Source organism: Hordeum vulgare, chromosome 6H, assembly GCF_904849725.1.
Source record: "Hordeum vulgare subsp. vulgare chromosome 6H, MorexV3_pseudomolecules_assembly, whole genome shotgun sequence".
Lineage (NCBI taxonomy): Eukaryota > Viridiplantae > Streptophyta > Magnoliopsida > Poales > Poaceae > Hordeum > Hordeum vulgare.
In genome coordinates this window covers 437309803-437329060 of record NC_058523.1, presented here as the reverse complement: position 1 = coordinate 437329060, position 19258 = coordinate 437309803, and the positions used below count along the sequence as shown (strand labels likewise).

At 48.9% G+C, this 19258-nt stretch overlaps 1 protein-coding gene across 1 annotated transcript; it reads right to left on the bottom strand.

Moving 5' to 3' along the window:
- Window positions 1-6032: 6032 nt before the first annotated feature.
- LOC123403935 (protein DETOXIFICATION 49-like) lies at window positions 6033-8194 on the bottom strand. Its single transcript, XM_045097841.1, has one exon. It carries the CDS (start codon window positions 8023-8025, stop codon window positions 6307-6309), a length of 1719 nt encoding a protein of 572 aa, XP_044953776.1. The 5' UTR covers window positions 8026-8194; the 3' UTR covers window positions 6033-6306.
- Between the last annotated feature and the right edge of the window lie 11064 nt (window positions 8195-19258).

Sequence of the window (19258 nt, the reverse complement as noted above, 5' to 3'; positions counted from 1 at the left end):
GATGCGATGCCCCAAGGTGGGCGCCAAATGTCGTGGTAACGATTCCGACAATAGAAAGGGGGTAAGATAACGGAGCATGATCTATCAAGATGCACATGGGTGACACGGTGGTTTTAGCGAGTTCAGGCCTCTCACAGTGAAGATAACAACCCTATGTCTCGTTCTCCGGAGAGGCTTTGTTTTATCTGTCATGGACATGAGTTACATGGTATAGAGAGAGAGCCAGAGCTCTAGGGAAAGAATCAGCCCGAAGGAGGAGAAGAAGATAGCCCCTAGTTATGTGGAGGGGGTGGCTTATATAGAGTGCGCCACCTCCTCATCTCTTATGTTACAAGATGGGGCATTGATGCCATAATGTCAACCCACTACAGATGTCTTGCCGACTGTTGGTATTTTCATGACCGAGTGAGTCATACGGCCGAGTGGATGACTGTCATCCGAGTGGATGGAATGTACTTGTCTGAGTGGATCCGTACCGAGTGGATTAGATGTTGTCACGATCCAGTAGGAATTTCCCTTGTAGTCCTTTAAACTAAGAATGAGGTGCCCTTGGGTAGGACGTATTGGTCAGACCTATGACCCTACCCTAGGGTTATATCCCCGTCAGCAGCCCTTGGGGCTCCTTGAGCCTCAAGGCAAGCCTCCCCTCCCCTCCTCCTATATATATGGAGCTATTAGGGCTGATTTGAGACAACTTTTTCCACGGCAGCCCGACCACATACCTCCATGGTTTTTCCTCTAGATCGCGTTCCTGCGGAGCTCGGGCGGAGCCCTCCTAAGATTAGATGACCACCAACCTCCGGAGCGCCGTCACGTTGCCGGAGAACTCATCTACCTCTCCGTCTCTCTTGCTGGATCAAGAAGGCCGAGATCATCGTCGAGTTGTACGTGTGCTGAACACGGAGGTGCCGTCCGTTCGGCACTAGATCGGAGCGGATCGTGGGACGGATAGCGGGACGGTTCATGGGACGGTTCGCGGGGCGGATCGAGGGACGTGAGGACGTTCCACTACATCAACCGCGTTTCTTAACGCTTCTGCTGTGCGATCTACAAGGGTACGTAGATTGGAAATCCCCTCTCGTAGATGGACATCACCATGATAGGTCTTCGTGCGCGTAGGAAATTTTTTGTTTCCCATGCGACGTTCCCCTACATTAAGATCTATAGGGATAGATCGAAACGCCTGATAGGACTTTCACAAAGTACATACCTTGATAAAGTTTTGAAGAGGTTCAAAATGGAACAGTCCAAGAAGGGGTTCTTGCCAGTTTTACAAGGTACGAGATTGAGTAAGACTCAGTGCCCAGCAACTGAAAAAGATAGAGAGCATATGAGCACCGTCCCCTATGCTTCAGCCATAGGTTCTATCATGTATGCATTGTTGTGCACTAGACCGGATGTTAGCCTGGCCATAAGTATGGCAGGCAGGTTCTAGAGTAATCCAGGAGTGGATCACTGGACGGCGGTCAAGAATATCCTGAAGTACCTGAAAAGGACTAAGGAGATGTTTCTCATGTATGGAGGTGACGAAGAGCTCGCCGTAAAAGGTTACGTCGATGCAAGCTTTGACACAGATCCAGACGAATCTAAGTCGCATACCGGATACGTATTTATTTTTAATGGGGGTGCGGTAAGCTGGTGCAGTTCCAAGCAAAGCGTCGTAGCTGATTCTACATGTGAAGCGGACTACATGGCTGCCTCGGAGGCGGCTAAGGAGGGTGTCTGGATGAAGCAGTTCATGACGGATCTTGGAGTGGTGCCTAGCACACTGAATCCAATAACCTTGTTCTGTGACAACACGGGTGCCATTGCCTTAGCAAAGGAACCACGGTTTCACAAGAAGACCAGACACATCAAACAACGCTTCAACCTCATCCGCGACTACGTAGAAGGGTAGGACGTAAATATATGCAAAGTGCACACGGATCTGAATGTAGCAGACCCGCTGACTAAAGCTCTTCCACGGGCAAAGCATGATCAACACCAGAATTATATGGGTGTTAGATTTATTACAATGTAATTCACATGGTGATGTGAGGGCTAGATTATAGACTCTAGTGCAAGTGGGAGACTGTTGGAATTATGCCCTAGAGGCAATGATAAATAAGTTATTATTATAATTCCTGTGTCAAGATAATCGTTTATTATCCATGCTATCATTGTGTTGAATGAAGACTTAGATACATGTGTGGATACATAGACAAAACACTGTCCCTAGCAAGCCTCTAGTTGGCTAGCCAGTTGATCAAGGATAGTCAGGGTCTTCTGACTATGTACAAGGTGTTGTTACTTGATAACTAGATCACATCATTGGGAGAATCATGTAATGGACTAGACCCAAACTAATAGACGTAGCATGTTGATCGTGTCATTTTGTTGCTACTGTTTTCTGCGTGTCAAGTATTTATTCCTATGACCATGAGATCATATAACTCACTTACACCGAAGGAATACTTTGTGTGTATCAAACGTCACAACGTAACTGGGTGGCTATAAAGATGCTCTACAGGTATCTCCGAAGGTGTCCGTTGAGGTAGTATGGATCAAGACTGGGATTTGTCACTCCGTGTGACGGAGAGGTATCTCGGGGCCCACTCGGTAATACAACATCACACACAAGCCTTGCAAGCAATGTGACTTAGTGTAAGTTGCGGGATCTTGTATTACGGAACGAGAAAAGAGACTTGCCGGTAAACGAGATTGAAATAGGTATGCGGATACCGACGATCGAATCTCGGGCAAGTAGCATACCGAAGGACAAAGGGAATGACATACGGGATTATATGAATCCTTGGCACTGAGGTTCAAACGATAAGATCTTCGTAGAATATGTAGGATCCAATATGGGCATCCAGGTCCCGCTATTGCATATTGATCGAGGAGTCCCTCGGGTCATGTCTACATAGTTCTCGAACCCGCAGGGTCTGCACACTTAAGGTTCGACGTTGTTTTATGCGTATTTGAGTTATATGGTTGGTTACCGAATGTTGTTCGGAGTCCCGGATGAGATCACGGACGTCACGAGGGTTTCCGGAATGGTCCAGAGACGAAGATTGATATATAGGATGACCTCATTTGATTACCGGAAGGTTTTCGGAATTACCGGGAATGTACCGGGAATGGCGAATGGGTTTCGGATGTTCACCGGGGGGGCAGCCCACCCCGGGGAAGCCCATAGGCCTTAGGGGTGCCGCACCAGCCCTTAGTGGGCTAGTGGGCAAGCCGAGAGAGGCCCCTGCGCACGGAGATAGAAAATCAAAGGAGAAAAAAAGGGGAAGTGGGAAGGACTCCACCTTCCAATCCTAGTTGGACTAGGATTGGAGGAGGACTCCTCCTCCTCCCCCCCCCATCGGCCGAACCCCTTGGGGCTCCTTGAGCCCCAAGGCAAGGCCCCTCCCCTCCCCCTTATATACACGGAGGTTTTAGGGCTGATTTGTCACAACTTTTCCACGACAGCCCGAGCACATACCTCCACGGTTTTTCCTCTAGATCGTGTTTCTACGGAGCTCGGGCGGAGTCCTGCTGAGATTAGATCACCACCAACCTCCGGAGTGCCGTATCGCTGCCGGAGAACTCATCTACCTCTCCGTCTCTCTTGCTGGATCAAGAAGGCCGAGATCATCGTCGAGTTGTACGTGTGCTGAACGCGGAGGTGTCGTCCGTTCGGCACTAGATCGGAGCGGATCGTGGGACGGATCGCGGGACGGTTCGTGGAACGGTTCGCGGGGCGGATCGAGGGACGTGAGGACGTTCCCCTACATCAACCACGTTTATTAACGCTTCTGCTGTGCGATCTACAAGGGTACGTAGATCTGAAATCCCCCTCGGAGATGAACATCACCATGATAGGTTTTCGTGCGCGTAGGAAAATTTTTGTTTCCCATGCGACGTTCCCCAATATAGAGAGGTTTTGATGGAATTAGTAGTATCGCGGGTTACCTACCCACATTGCTACTAGCCCACCTAGATGTATCGTGAGGCAGTAACCAGTGTTGCTGCTAAGTTGGGCCGATGAGCTCGACCCGGGCTAGTTGCAGTAGCAGCACTCGTACGTAGGTCATCTCGAGCTACTGTTAACGCCTTAGCAGTAGCTCTCGCCTCACACCAACGTTGCCATTATGTCTAGCCCATGTGAATTAGGGGGGACCACTTAGCAGCAACGCGTTTTATTTTCGCGCGCTACTGATAACTGTGGATGAGTAGAAAGGTTTATTGCCCCTCGCTACTGCTAAGTAGGAGTAGCCAGTTTTCCTAAACCCCACTAGTGCTAACTCTTCATCTATAGACTTCTTCCTAGTAGTGATGGTTAATAGTATAGCCGGTTGCTCGCAATCTGTTATTGCCATACCATCTATAGTCAACCTTACAATCATCACAGAGAATTGTTAGCTATAAGTACAAACTACTATGACTTACCTTACATTTTTATGAAGTCTCTAGGACCGTTTGTTGTAGCAAAATGTTAATATACTACCTGTTTATCTTTTGGGTCACGATAACGCTTACACATGTGGTAGGAGCAAGAACAACCCACACACTCAATGGTCATAGGTTATGCCTCGTCACCACATTCATGCTCAAGTAACGAAATTAATGATGTCAACATGAATCTTTTCTCATTTTAGTTTTTCAAAATATTTTATCTATTAAATAAAAAATCACACTGGAAAACTATTTTCACCATTAAATCTGTCGCGACGAGATCTTCGAAACTAGATCTCATATTGATATGTTACTTTTTTGGGTTAAAAGTTGTCATGTCTATTGCATATAAATTGCCATCACGATTACAGTGAAGTTGCCATGATATATTTCAACTACTTTTTTATGTTTAAAATAAACTTTGACATGTTATAAAAAAGAAAATTAACAAATAAACTTGCCATGATGAATTACTAAAAAAATCATGATCCATGAAATAATTTTGAAATCGTTCATAAGTAAAAAATAAATATGTCATGAGTTATTTTAAAAATGCATGGTTACTCGCTCAAATTTGTCATGAACCATAAACTGAAATTGCCATGATTAATTACTTAAATTTTTCGTGATACATGCACTAAAATTTTTCATGGTTCATACAAAAAATGTTTTCCATGTTCATAATACTAGTATTGTCATGGTCAAAATACTCAAAGTGCCACGATCTATAAGCTCTATTTGCCATGATGAATTACCTAAAGTTGCCATGATCTATGTGTTAAATTTGACGTGGTTCATTACTAAAAATTTTCATGGCCAATTAATAAAAACTACCATGAAAAGTAGTTGGAATACAATGATAGTTTTAAATCTAGAAGAAAAAACTAGATGAAACATGTCGTGGCAACTTTATTGTAAACTCTATGACAACTACACTGTAAACATATGGCAACTTGTAGCCCCCCAAAAAAGTAATCAAAACATATTAATATGGGGTCTAGTTTTAAAGATATCGTTGAGACGGATTTAGAGATGAAAACGGATTTTTAATTGAATTTTTTATTTAAAAAATAAAATATTTTTAAGTCTAAAAAATCAAAAAAAAATCGCTGATGTTAATATGTTTGATATGGCAAGATGAATGATTACAGAGATGTGTGGATCATCTTGCCTCATGCCACATGTGTTGACGTTACCATTTAGATATCTTTTTCCTTCCCATTATCTCCTTTAATTCAACAAAAATATATTATTTAAATCTTTATAGCCCACTTACATGATCTTATTATATTTGTTCTTATAAACTGACCAATTACCTTAGTGAAAATACAAATCTTCTGCCCGTTGCTAGATTATTTTTTTGGAGGAACGGGAAATGCTTGAAAGGTATTTTTTTCAACTGCAAGCTTCTTCAACGCGCTGTTCTGTTTCTTCCGTTCAAACCACACTTTTGAAGATAAGAAGAGGGGATATGGGCGCCCGTTGCTTGACTCGGAATTCTAGTTCCCAACGCGTGTAACTCGTTAATGGTAATTTGTCTCATTTGAACTTATGGAGTATTTGCTGGAAGTCATACACGATTGCATTAATTAAAGTTAAACGGCACATTGTTTGTTGTCGTTCGTCAGCGATTCAAATCATGGGGTTGCTGCAACTGCAACTGCAGATGCTAACTTTGTCCAAGAAAAGATAACTTTGAACATCCCAACCGAATCCTCTCGACTTCTGGAATACTACACCGATACTATCAGAAGATTAAAAATTATCTATACAGATTACCAATGGGTAATACAAATTGTCGCTCTGTCAGCCTCTGATTCCTCTCCCGCCAAAACTGTGAAGGAAAAAAAAGAGTTGTCCGAAATCGTAAGTAGGCCGTAGCTGTCAGCGCTGATCGTTTGGTTGCTCGACCACAACATCGACAAGCAGCCCGGAGTTCTCATCGCCGCCGCCGGCCGCGATTCTGACGACGTGAATGCCTTCGCCGCTGCTCGGTTTTGTGTCCACTGCCACCGTTACCACGCCTGCTCCGGTGAGCTGCTGCGCCCGCTTGGCCTCCGCAGCCCAATCCGTCCGCCCGATCACCAGCAGCATGCGCACCATGCAGGCCGCCTGCGCCGCGAGGAGGCCGAGCCACAGGCCCTGGAAGTCGTAGTGGTACCAGAACGCGAGGACGAGCGCCACCGGCGTGCCGACGAGGTAGAACGACCGGAGGTTGATGCTGGCGGCGTCCTTGGGCCGCGCGCTGCCCCGCAGCACGCCGCACCCCGCCGTCTGCGGACAGTTACCGAGCTCGCATGCTCCCAGGATCGGCAGGACGGACGCGGTGAGCGCGATGATGGCCGGGTCCGCCGTGAACATGGTAGCCCACGAGCCCCGCACCAGGTACGCGAACGCCGACGCCACGGCGCCGAACGCAAACCCGAGCATGAGACCCACCGTGGCGGCACGGCCCGCGCGCACGGCACGGTTTGCGCCGAGTTCGTTGCTGACGCGAGTGGACACGCCGAAGCCAAGCGAGGAAGGGAAGATGTAGATGAGTGACGTCGTCTGAATCAAGATTCCCATGGAGGCCACAGTGGACTGTGGGTTGGCGAGCAGGCCGCACAGGAGGATCATGATCTCGTACCACCACCACTCGAGGCAGACGCTGACGCAGCTCGGCACGGCGAGTCTTACGAGCTCTCCCCAGCCACGGAAGCTCTCGGCCGAGAACGCAAAGCCGCCGGTGCGCTTGTGCACTCCCTTGTACAATACGTAGCCAAGGAGGAAGAGGAGAAAGTTTAGATTGGCCAGCACGGATGCCACTGCCACCCCCCTGATGCCGTGTCCGAGGACGGAGACGAGCAGGTAGTTGATGGGCAGGTGGAGTGCAATGGCGAGCGCGGCGCAGACGGTGAGCGGCAGGTTGATGGACTGCGACCGGAGATAGATGCGGACGGGGTGCAGGAACGCCTGGAGGAGGAGGTCCGGCAGGGAGGCAAGAATGTAGGTCTCGGCGACCGCTGCGATGCCGACGTCCTGGCCGCAGAGCAAGAGCAGAGGTCGCATATGCATCCACAGCCCGCCGATGGGAACAGCGGCCGCGACGAGCAGCAGCACGGTTCGCTGCATAGTCACGCCGAGGAGCTCGTAATGGCCTGCGCCGAAGGCCTGCCCGCAGATGGGCTCCATGCCCATGGCGAGGCCAGAAAGCACGGAGTAGCCGGTGATGTTGGCGAAGCCGATGGCGAGTGAGCCGCCGGCGAGTGCCAAGCCCCCGAGGCGGCCGAGGAAGAGCATCGAAATCATGGACCGGAGGTAGAGCAGCAGCCCCGTGAGGATCATCGGCATCGCGAGTCCCAGTATGGACCGCGCCTCCTCCCCAGCCGCGGCGGCCGACATCGACGGCAGCATGAGAAATGTCAAGGACAAAGAAACGGACCAGGCTTCCTTCACCGCTATGGCAAGCCGACCTGGAGGCTTGCAAGTGAGAACCGGCGGCGGCTCCTCCACAGGAACGACCACCTCGGCAATGGGGAGCAAAGAGGCCGTGATGCCATCGCCCGCATCCTCGCCATGTCGGCACGACACCGTGACCGTGGCGTTGGAGCAGGACGACATGGCCTCCGCGAAACAGAGGAGCTAGCTGCGCTGCGCTGCGCTGTGCTGCCCCGAGAGGGACGTTTCGGGATCCGTCCGGTTGATTGCTGGATTGACTCCGTTCCTTCTGCCACGAGACAAAGGCGCTGTCTCCGGCGCCGAGGCGAGGGAATCGTTGGCAGAAGAAACAGATTCGTGCTTGGTTGGTGAGAGCGGTGCAAGGGGATGCTCGCGCTTATATAGGCAGACGATCGGAGGAAGGTGAGCGAGCTGGGCATGGAGATGGAGCCATGGACCGCACGCATGTGTTAGACGGACGACCTGAGCAAGATTGCCCTCTTTCGGTCGTTTCCCGTCACGTCCGGTTTTTTGATGGGCCTTGTCTTCGGCTGCGGTGACGACCTTGGAATTTTTCAGCTTTGCCTTTCCAGCTACGGGACATACCAGTGTTCAACAACAGCAGGTTAGATGGACGAGCCCCTTTCCCTCCCCCCTCGTCGTCTTTCTTTTCAGCCATTCCGTATGATGCAATTCCAGTTCCTTCTTAAGACCTCTTTTTTTCCCGATGTGTGCTGAACAGCTTTTTTCCTTTCGAAAACGCTAAGGCATCCTTTGGTTCGGAGGAATTTTGTAGGAATTTCATAGCACAAATTTCTAGTTTTTTTGTTCTTTAGAGCCTTTTGGTCTGTAGGAATAGAATCCTATTATTATGGAGAATTCTTCCTATCCGCCACATTTCGTAGAAAAATAAACATTAGCCTAAATTCAATGGAAAAAAATCATATGATGTGAACCAAAGAACATCTTTTTTCTAAAAATTTGAGACACATGTATCTCATTTTCTGTGACTTTCCTATTTCTACTATTTTCCTACCTTATGAACAAAGGAGGCCAAAAAATCTGAGATATTGCACATCTAACGTTTCTCATGATAATTCTTTTTTGGTCTCCTAACCAACCCAAATTTCATAAAAAAAATTGGCCAAAACGACAAAAATGTTTGTGCCGGGGGGGGGGGGGTTGCAATTTTACAAGATGATGCCGGTGTGAAAAAACGTAGCCAAACTGACGCCCATATGCATCATATCACACTCAACATTCTAAGCCCTACATCGGCATGGCCTCGATGTTCTTCTATGGACCGCGGCCTTCGAAGAACAACACCGTCCTGACATCACTTCAGGGTAAAGTTTAGAGATTGTCGTGCCTTATCAGAAGACCACGGCATTTTTTTGTTTCCAAAGGTGCCAGGAGAAAATGATCAACAAAGCGAAGGCCGGGACTGCTCCAACCGCCAGTGCGACGTCAAAGAGGTGAAAATGTTGTTCCACGGTCTTGGATAAAAAATAGAAAAGCTGACAACTCCGGACCGAGGCGCTCGTCGACGACTCGCTAACTAAACTTGTCATCCTCAAAAAACATAATTTGCAATAAAAAACGTTTGATTTGCTATGGTCAAAAATCTGACGTCGGGTATGTAACTGAATCCTTTTTTTAACCTAAGTACAGCCACATACACTCATACATATGAAAACACATACGCACACCCTATTCTAATCAAGAGATTGAATTTACACCTCGTATTGAGACTGACAAAGTCATCGCAGACGTATTAGTAGTTAACAGGAACACAACCTTCCACTGAACGAATATATTTCATCACAAAGAACCTTATCATCTGAGGTAGACTCAGTTCGCGCGTGTGTTAAACTGCCGATAGTGTGAAGTTGTACCGGTATTATTACCAGTATTAATACCACCACAATTAGAACACTTAGATCCAGTACAATAGTATAGCCAGCTGCTGGCTATAAATCATTGCGATGTCATCTATAGTTTATCTTATAGTCAACATGTACAATAGGTTATTGCAAACAACTTTTTTATTATATGACCCACGTTTCATACTCATAAAATGCCTAGAACCACGTGATAAAACTGGCCTTAGCTAAGAGCCCGTTTACCTTCTCCCTCATCTTCTTTTTCCTCTAACTAAATAAAAATATATTAATTTATTTCTATAGACAGCTGACTCAGTTTTATTATACTTACTCTAGGAATTAGTACAGTTTGACCTTTATCAAAAGAAGATTGGGAGGGTAGTTACCGGGAGGCGTCGTTAGTGGGATTTGTAGGTGCGTGACGAGCTGATCGGGTAAGGCTAGTGCTCCAAGCGTGGGCGGCAATTTTCGGCCGCCCGGGCTCGGTCGATCTGACTCGGGGCGGGTGCAGGAATGGATTGCCCCTTGATTCCAATGAACAAATCGTCATGTTTGACGTATCAACTGGGGTTCAATTTGCTCGATCCAAGTGGTGGCAAAAATCCCGATTGTGGTTGTGGCCACGTGTCTCCTTGCAACACAAGATCTGCTTCGTAGGAATTTCATAATAAGAGATAAAATATTGGGATCTGGATCGTTCGTATGGCTCAAATATGCATCACATATCAACCATACTTTTATTTGATATTTTTTTGATAAAGAGCTTTCATTACTTAAAAGTTTAAGCATTACATCCGGCCTTTACATAACTAGATTGCACACAGCCATAGTTCAAAAAAACAGCAAAAAAATGAAACAACAACCAACGTAATACAATCATCTAAGAGTAAATCGTGGTCGCCTATGTAGGGCCTATCCGAAGATCACGCTCCATCCATGTTGGATAACAATACCCCTCGCCACTTTCTCCAATCGCACAGAAGCCTATATAAAAAGGTCTCGAAACTCCGTCCGTTATAATGTGGACTACAAACAAAGAATACCTGTGCATCGGAAGATAACTTGCAGACAAGAGCATTTTTTATCGTTAAAAACCTTGTCATTTCTACTGAGCCATAGCGACCATATTACTGCTAGCGCTCCTACCCTTAAAATGGTTAAAAACTTAGTATCAATCCTGGATAACTAGTTATCAAAAACATTGGTTGGAAGCCATATGAATAGCTGACCAAATTGATCGGGTAAACTGACAATCAAAGAATAAGTGTTTTATTGTCTCTTTTTAAGTTTTATTTGATATATGGTTGTTCATGCGTCGACATTTGACAAAATGGATGGTAATAGAGCTTTACAGAGTCCACTTGCTTCATAAGTTAACCACTTGCAACGGTAGCTTCCTAAAATGCGACCAGCCTCATAAAACTACCATTATAGGGATTGTAAACCAATTACTACGGAGCCCTGTGTGAAGTGGCGCAGCTACTTCCCTTTTTCACACAGATCTAATCTTCCTACACAACTGCAAGGGAGTGCCATCAAAGGTTGTCCAAATGAACGCCTCCCCACCCCTCCCGCGTAGCCCCTCCATGGCGACAGGGAGGGAACCCTACATTGCGCCACCGGTCCCCCCTCCCCCCTCCTTCTTCCTTCTCGTCGTCGCCAGCGGCCCGGCCAGGCAAAGGTCGGTCGGCGCCGGTGCCGGCATGGCATCCTCGTCCTCCTGCGGTTGGAGTGGGCCAACACCTTGTGCCAGGATGTGGCGCTGACACCGGACGCCACGATGGTTCGTCTGCAGGGGCGGCGCGACGGGCGGTGCGGTGGCGGTATTTGCCGGGGCGATGGCGATGGTCGACCGTCCTTCTCATGTGGCGGCAAGGACTGCGGACGACACAGGTCATGGGCGGCTGCCTCTTCGACACGGGCTGGCGAAGGTGGCAACGTGGCAGCAGTATGCTCGACCCCCTCCTCCACGGCCATGGTGGCACATGAATTGATTGCTGGTGGCGGCTCCTCTGGTGCTATGGTTGCTGGCTCGACTGGCCGGTAGGTAGCTAGGGCGCCGTGAGGGGGGAGGTAGGGGTGCCTCTTAGAATCGCCGTCGCCCATATTTGAAGGTGCCGAATCGGGTGTTTCGGGTAGCTGCAGCATGGCTAGCCGCCGGCAATTTCCCTGCCTAGATCTGGCCGGTTGTCGGGCGATGCTGCCAAAGGAGCTTGTTTGGGGGCAGAAAGAGGGGTCTTTTCTTACCCTTAACAGGTTGACAATGTTGGTGTGCAGTGACGACGGTCGTGGGGTGGTCTCGGATGTCGGAGCGACGGCCTCGGTGATGGGAGGAACAATGCTCATGGTCGGAGCTCGCGGCTCAGATGTTGGATGCTTACCATGGTCGCGCGGGCGGCGTGGTAGCTTGTGTACGACGGTCAGCGGCAGGGGTTCTGCAACGTGCTTGCGGCACTCTGTCGGAGGTAAAGAGAGCTTGTCGGGTGAAAACCCTATCTGGCTTTGCCAGGTCGGCAGCGACGGTGCCTACAGGTGTTGTCTCCTTGTTGAAGGCATCGTCGTGGTTCCTCTTCCTCGTCCGTGCTGCTTTGGGGGAAATCTCGATCCCTTGATCGGAGCGGTGATGGTACTTCGTTTGCATGCCCTTGTTGAAGGCTCCGCCTTGGAGTAATCGGTTCGTCGTGCATGGCTCCGACTCTTCGTCGTGATTCATTCACGGTTGAGGGCTCCGGCGACTTCAAGCGTGGACTCTCTCTTCCTTGATGTAGATGGCTTGGAGTTGTGTGGGGGTGGTGTAACTATTCTCAACATTCTTGTATCTCGCCCTATGTGTGTTGGTGTGGAGTTGTATGAGGTCGGTTGTACCTGGTTTGTTGCTTTATATATAAAGCGGGGCGAAAGCCTTTTTTGGTACTCTTGCTGCGAAATCTCATCTTCAAGGCCAAATTTACCCCCGCTCGATTGACTGTAGGAATGACCGGCCCAAGGTACAATTATGTAACACCCCTAGTGTCATGCTACAGTAGACTCATGCTGATGGGGCCATATCATCATAATTGATTTTGCTAAACTTCACTTTTATCCAAACCCAGCCCATTTTCAAATTTAAAATACAGTCAAATTAGTATTTCTTCAAACATAATAACAAAAATGTTCGTTGGGTTACAAATATTCATTAATTAATTGTCATATAAGAATCAACATGATTTGGAACATTTAAATGCCCATCACCTAATTAAAACAGAACGAGAACCATTCAATTACGCCATTTAAATTTAAATAAATGGTTAAACGATTCACACCAAATTGAGACTTAGTCTGATAGCTTAAAACACTACCTAGCATTTATGTGTCAAAAACGACGTTGAACAATACTCTTTGGCTATTTATATTTTCTTTTTGAAAAACAATAAAGAAATAAAGAAACAGAAAAATAGAAAGGAAAGGAAAAACAAAGACGAACTAATGTGTATCTGGGATCTAGTGCAACAGTGCCTTGGGCCCCTCCCAACTCGGGTCATCCACAACGTCCTGCTACACGAAGGCACGGGGGCATGGGAGGCCGTGCCTGGCCACGTGCCGACCATCGGGCACCTTCTCGGCGCCCTTAAGAGGTCACATGCGGCCCTCTAGCGAACCTTAACTCATTTTCCCTCTCTCCCTCGTGCCACTCTCTTCTCCCTGCACGAACCGTCGCTGCCGCCACCATGGCCGACCACGACCCCGCGACCACTGTGCTCCTCGTGGTCTAGGAGCGTGCCCAGAAGAACCGCCGTTATTCGCTGCATCTTCCATGACCAAGGCTTCGAGCTAGGAGACCCCCGTTCACTCACCATCATGTCGTCTTCTCCACCACGGTCGTCATCGTTCATCGCCAAATTCATCGCACCCCGGCAGTCCTGGGCCTCCTCGCGCTTGCCTTTAGTAGCGCGATGAGCTACCCTCCCCGTTCGCGTGCTTTCCCCCCTTGATTTCGTTGATGTTTGGCCATCCCACGCATAAGCCATCATGGCAGGGAACGAAAGCTTCTCGCTGCGAGCCCCCGTCTGCGCTAACGCCCTTGGTCATTCTGGCCACACCCCGCGTGTGCCCCGGTCGGGTCACACTCACTCGCTGCGCCCCACCCTCATCTGCATGAGCATGCGCGCCCTCGCAGCCGCCCGCTATCACATCCACGCTACCTCCTTCCGCATCACTCCTGTTACTCTACGGCTCAGATGCTTTGCTGCTTGCTTTCCACTGCCGCTACCTCCCCGCCATCGCTGCTGCCGTTGCTCGACCCGCCCGTGAGCACACCTTGCCCTGTCCGTCTGTGTCGGCCTCCGCCCGCTCACTCCCACAAGCTACCCCGCCATGCTGGCGTCCTCCACGCGTGCACTTCTGCACTCGCCTCCGACCACCACCAAGACCGCCGTTGCTCCCCACCGCGCCCCTGGCCAGGCCCCGAGCCGCGCCTGGCCTTGCCCCCCCCCTCGCCGACTGTTGTTGCTAGAAATGGCCAAGGCCATGGCCGAGCGCCCAAGCGTGCTGGTGTGCATGGGTTCTATGTGTTGGGGAACGTAGTGTGGGAAACAAAAAATTTCCTACGCACACGAAGACCTATCATGGTGATGATCATCTACGAGAGGGAGATCAAATCCACATACCCTTGTAGATCGCTAAGCGGAAGCGTTAATAAACGCGGTTGATGTAATGGTACATCTTCACGATCCGTCCCACGAACCGTCCCACGATCCGTCCCACGAACCGTGTCGTGATCCGTCCTGATCAAGTGCCGAACGGACGGCACCTCCGCGTTCCGCACACGTACAGCTCGATGACGATCTCCGCCTTGTTGATCCAGCAAGAGAGACGGTGATGTAGATGAGTTCCCGAGCAGCACGACGGCGCTCCGGTGGAGGTGGTGATCTATTCCTGCAGGGCTCCGCCCGAGCTCCGCAGAAAACCGATCTAGAGGAAGAACTACGAAGTAGAGGTTTAGGGTTGCATGTGGCAAAGTTGTGTCTCAAAAACCCTAAAACCTCTAGTATATATAGGAGGAGGAGAGGGGCTAGCCTTGAGGCTCAAGGGATGCTCTAGGGCGTCGGCCAAAGTGGGAGAGGGAGGAGTCCTCCTCCAATCCCACTTGGATTAGGACTCCTTCCTTAATTTCCCACCTCTTTTGGATTTTCCACTTTTTCCTTATGGGCTTTCCTTGGATGACGTTGTCAGCCCATTATGCCTTATTGCGCATCCAATAAACCCACGTGGACCCCTTGGGGCGTGGTGGGCCCGAAACCCATTCGTCTCTCCCGGTAAACTGCCGGCAATGCCCGAAAACCTTCCGGAATCCAAATACCAACTTCCTATATATCAATCTTCGTTTCCAGACCATTCCGGAAGTCCTCGTGACGTCCGGGATCTCATCCGGGACTCCAAACAAAACTTCGGTAACCAACACGTATAACTCAACTATAGTGAAACGTCACCGAACCTTAAGTGTGCAGACCCTCCGGGTATGAGAACTATGCACACATGACCTGATACACTCTCTGGTCAATAACCAATAGCGAGACCTAGATGTCCATATTGGACCCCACATATTCTACGAAGATCTCTATCGGTTGACGCTCTATGTCAAGGATTTAGTTAATCCCATATGTTGTTCCCTTTGTCCTTCGGTATGTTACTTGCCCGAGATTCGGTCATCGGTATCTCCATACCTAGTTCAATCTCGTTACCGGCAAGTCTGTTCACTTGTTCCGTAATACAAGATCCCGTAACTAACTCCTTCATCACATTGCTTGCAAGGCTTGTTGTGACGTTGTATTACCGAGTGGGCCCCGAGATACCTCTCTGTCACACAGAGTAACAAATCCCAGTCTTGATCCATGCCAACCCAACAGACACCTTTGGAGATACTTGTAGAGCACCTTTATAGTCACCCAGTTACGTTGCGACGTTTGATACCCACATGGTATTCCTCCGGTGTCCGGGAGTTGCATGATTTCATGGTTATAGGAACAGATATATTGACATGTAGAAAACAGTAGCAATAAAATGACACGGTCGTACGCTACGTTTATTGTTTGGGTCTTGTCCATCACATCATTCTCCTAAAGATGTGATCCCATTATCAAGTGACAACACTTGTTTATGGTTAGGAAACCTTAACCATCTTTGATCGACGAGCTAGCCAACTAGATGCTTACTAGGGACAGTGTTTTGTCTATGTATCCACACATGTATTTGTGTTTCCAATCAATACAATTATAGCACGGATAATAAACGATTATCATGATCAAAGAAATATAATAATAACTAATTTATTATTGCTTCTAGGGCATATTTCCAACACTATGTGTGGCTATAGCCAGTTTGATGTTGGGCTGGCCTAGCTTAATTATGGGCTAATCCCCACTTACATTAACCCCCTCACTAAAAAACCCTCTCTAACCCTTACAAGAGGCCCACTACCTAATTTAATTAAGTAAATAATTAAAATTATTAGATTAACTTAATTAGTCTATGACATGTGGGTCCCCTGTGCTAATTAATTGATTTAGTTTAATTCAGGCACTCGTTTAACCTTGTGTCTATGATAGGTGGGTCCCACTAGTCTATTTCACTAGTCAACAATCTTATTGACTCTTGATATCATAGTGATGTCATGCAGATGCAATAAAGTCCTTTTCAAATTAAAATAATTTTGATAATTTCATAAAATGATTTAAAACTTTGAAAAATCATAGAAATAATCTATAAGTCACATGAAAATAATTTATACATGAAAGTTGCTCACAAAAATTCCACGAATCTGAATACGCTGTCCGTTCATGTGTCATATGCTCCTAGCATGATAAACATGGACATTTCGGTGTCAGGATCACTTGTCTGGTTGTAGCCACAGACCCGGGAAATATCGTTGGAAATTTCCCGCTCCGTCCATGACGTGTAATACTGCATTAGCTCATTCCTAGCACTTCATATTGCCATGTCATGCATCGTGATCCATCTGCTTGCTTTTATTTATTGTTTCTTTCCCCTCTTATCTCCGATAGACGCCGAAGCTGATGCTCCTGTAGGCTATGACAACACCCCTAACGACCAGCGTTTTGCAGTAGAGCAACAAGGTAAGAAAAACCCCTTTGATCATCTCTATATCGCCCATTCTTTCTTCCTCGGGCCTGCATTAAATTTTGCTACTGTTGTAGATAGCTCCTATTCTGATGCTTAGCCTAGTTTTGTTAAACTGCTGTTGTAACCTACCGCATATTAAATGCTTAGTATAGGTTCATTAATGATCCCCACTGACCCCACTTAGTGCCAGTTTCCCGTGCTTCATCATCAAAGACTCGACGACTTGAAGACTCAAAGACTCGATCAACTGATCGTCAAGCCATGACCCATCACATCACCTCACATCCCTTAGTTTTACGACTCTGCACAGCTACTATCGAGTACCAAGGGTGATACCTCATATTGTACTCATGATGTTAACTCTGTAGTGTAGTTAACCGAATGTGGATTACGGAGGGTGATTCCTCCTTCACCACTTCCGTTAACGACTCGGTTGTGCAACCCATCAAGCATGAACCATCGAGGGTGATTCCTCCCTGGTTACCTTGACGGTTACATCGATTCGAATCCGTCGAGGGTGATACCTCGGATTTCTCTGATGATATAGACACATGGGTACTTTCACTTTACTAATTGGGTATGATGAGATGTGTGGTGCGGGTGGATTCCCTCGTCATTGTGATGAGGCGTGGCCGGGCATTCTTCGCCCCTACCACACATCCTCGAGACGGGGCGACGGGACCAGATATCATGGATCAACGATCGTCATCGCGGTTAACAAAACATTAATGGGTTAGGTATTCGATCTAAGTTAGTAGATTGACCTATACGCACTAACCTTCATGCGGGAACCATTATGGGCACTCGCCATCGTTGTATTAGCCAAAGCTCTTCGGATGTTAGCATTGGAGCGACGCGTGCCCGAGAGGTCCGAGTAAGCATTGATCTTGTATAAGAGGTGCTAGGACTGATCTCGACCGCCAACGCAACATGCAGGAGTACAAAGGGCAATGGGCCCAATACCCGTGTGTGTCATCGTTTTATCACAATAGATGCCATGGGAAGGCTTATCGAGAGTGGTTGGGACCGAAGTGACACCGGCGAGCTCAGGGAACGATATTGGTAACTAGCAATGTAAGACACACGATGTACCCAGGTTCGGGGATCTCCATGGGAGATAATACCCCTAGTCCTGCCGGAGTGGTTGATGAACCAAGAGAACTACAATGTGCTCCTTGAGCTGTTCGACGGAGGAGGAAGATGGAGAAGCCGGCTCGCTATCCGCCTCTCTTGTATGAGTGTGTGGGTGTGTAAGAATGGCCGACCCTCTGCATGGAGGGGGGCCACGGGGTTTGATAGTCGAAACCTGAGCCTACAAAATGGATAAAAGGTACATGTGGGGGACCCGGCTGGCAGCCTCTCAAACTGGCGAGTAGGCCTTCTATTGATCGGTCTTGTTGCTTGTGGGGCCCGCCGGCTGCGAGGTCCCATCAGGCTCTTGGATCCGCCCGCTGACCCACGGGATTGGTGCGTGCGCCCCACGCAGGGCACAAGCGGTACACTGGCCGTCGTCTTGCGGGATCTGGCGTCGGTCAGCGGTACGACCGCCTTAACTGTAGCCACGCCAGGCCAGGTAATGGACTGGGTGGTGGCATGCGGGTACTGTACACGGTTGACGGATAATAGCCGGCACCGGTCAGCGGTACTGCCACCACCACTATAGCCATGCGTATTCCTCCTCAACGTACCCGAGCTGAGGTACTTTCACCTTTAATCGATGGCCCCCGTCACATCATAGGGATTGAGGTGACGGATGCCCCCTAGCCGGCTGGCGGCTAGCCATCCGGCCAGCAAGTAGACGACAGTGCTCCTAGCCCGCACACAGAAAGCTTCCGCCTCACTTTACACCAAAGTGTGGAGAAGTAGGCTTGTGAGCCTAACCCGGGGTTATCCCCCCGTCAGTAGTCCCTGAAGCAGGGGAGGTCCCCCGGCTCAAGGCGAAGGGCCTCGCCGGCTTGAGTCTCCTGTTCGCGGATCTTGGGAGCCCACGGTTGGCGAGCCCAGGTGCCGGAGATGGTCGGACGGGGAGCCTGCTGGCTTCCGCCAGACGCCTCGGCTTCTCCGTTTAAAGTGCCATGCGCCACGCATCGGGCTTCAGGTGTCGCGCCCTGACAAACCATGCGCACGACAAGACCGGGCCTGCACGGCGGGGCGTGCCATACCGTGGCCTCGGCCCACGCGTGGGGATCCTCTATGGATACGAGGCGACAGTTGGAGTCCTAGGGCGCATTAACGCCTCCGCGTAGCCCGAGAGGAATGGGGATCGTGCGCACCAAATCCCCTTCCCCACGATCTCGCTCGTGGTTTAAATGGGAGGGCAGGGAGGTCGAAGAGACCATTCTCCCCTGTCCCTCTTCGCTCTGACGCCTCTTCCCTCCCAAAGCGAGAGAGAGAAAAGGATGCCGCTTGTGTTC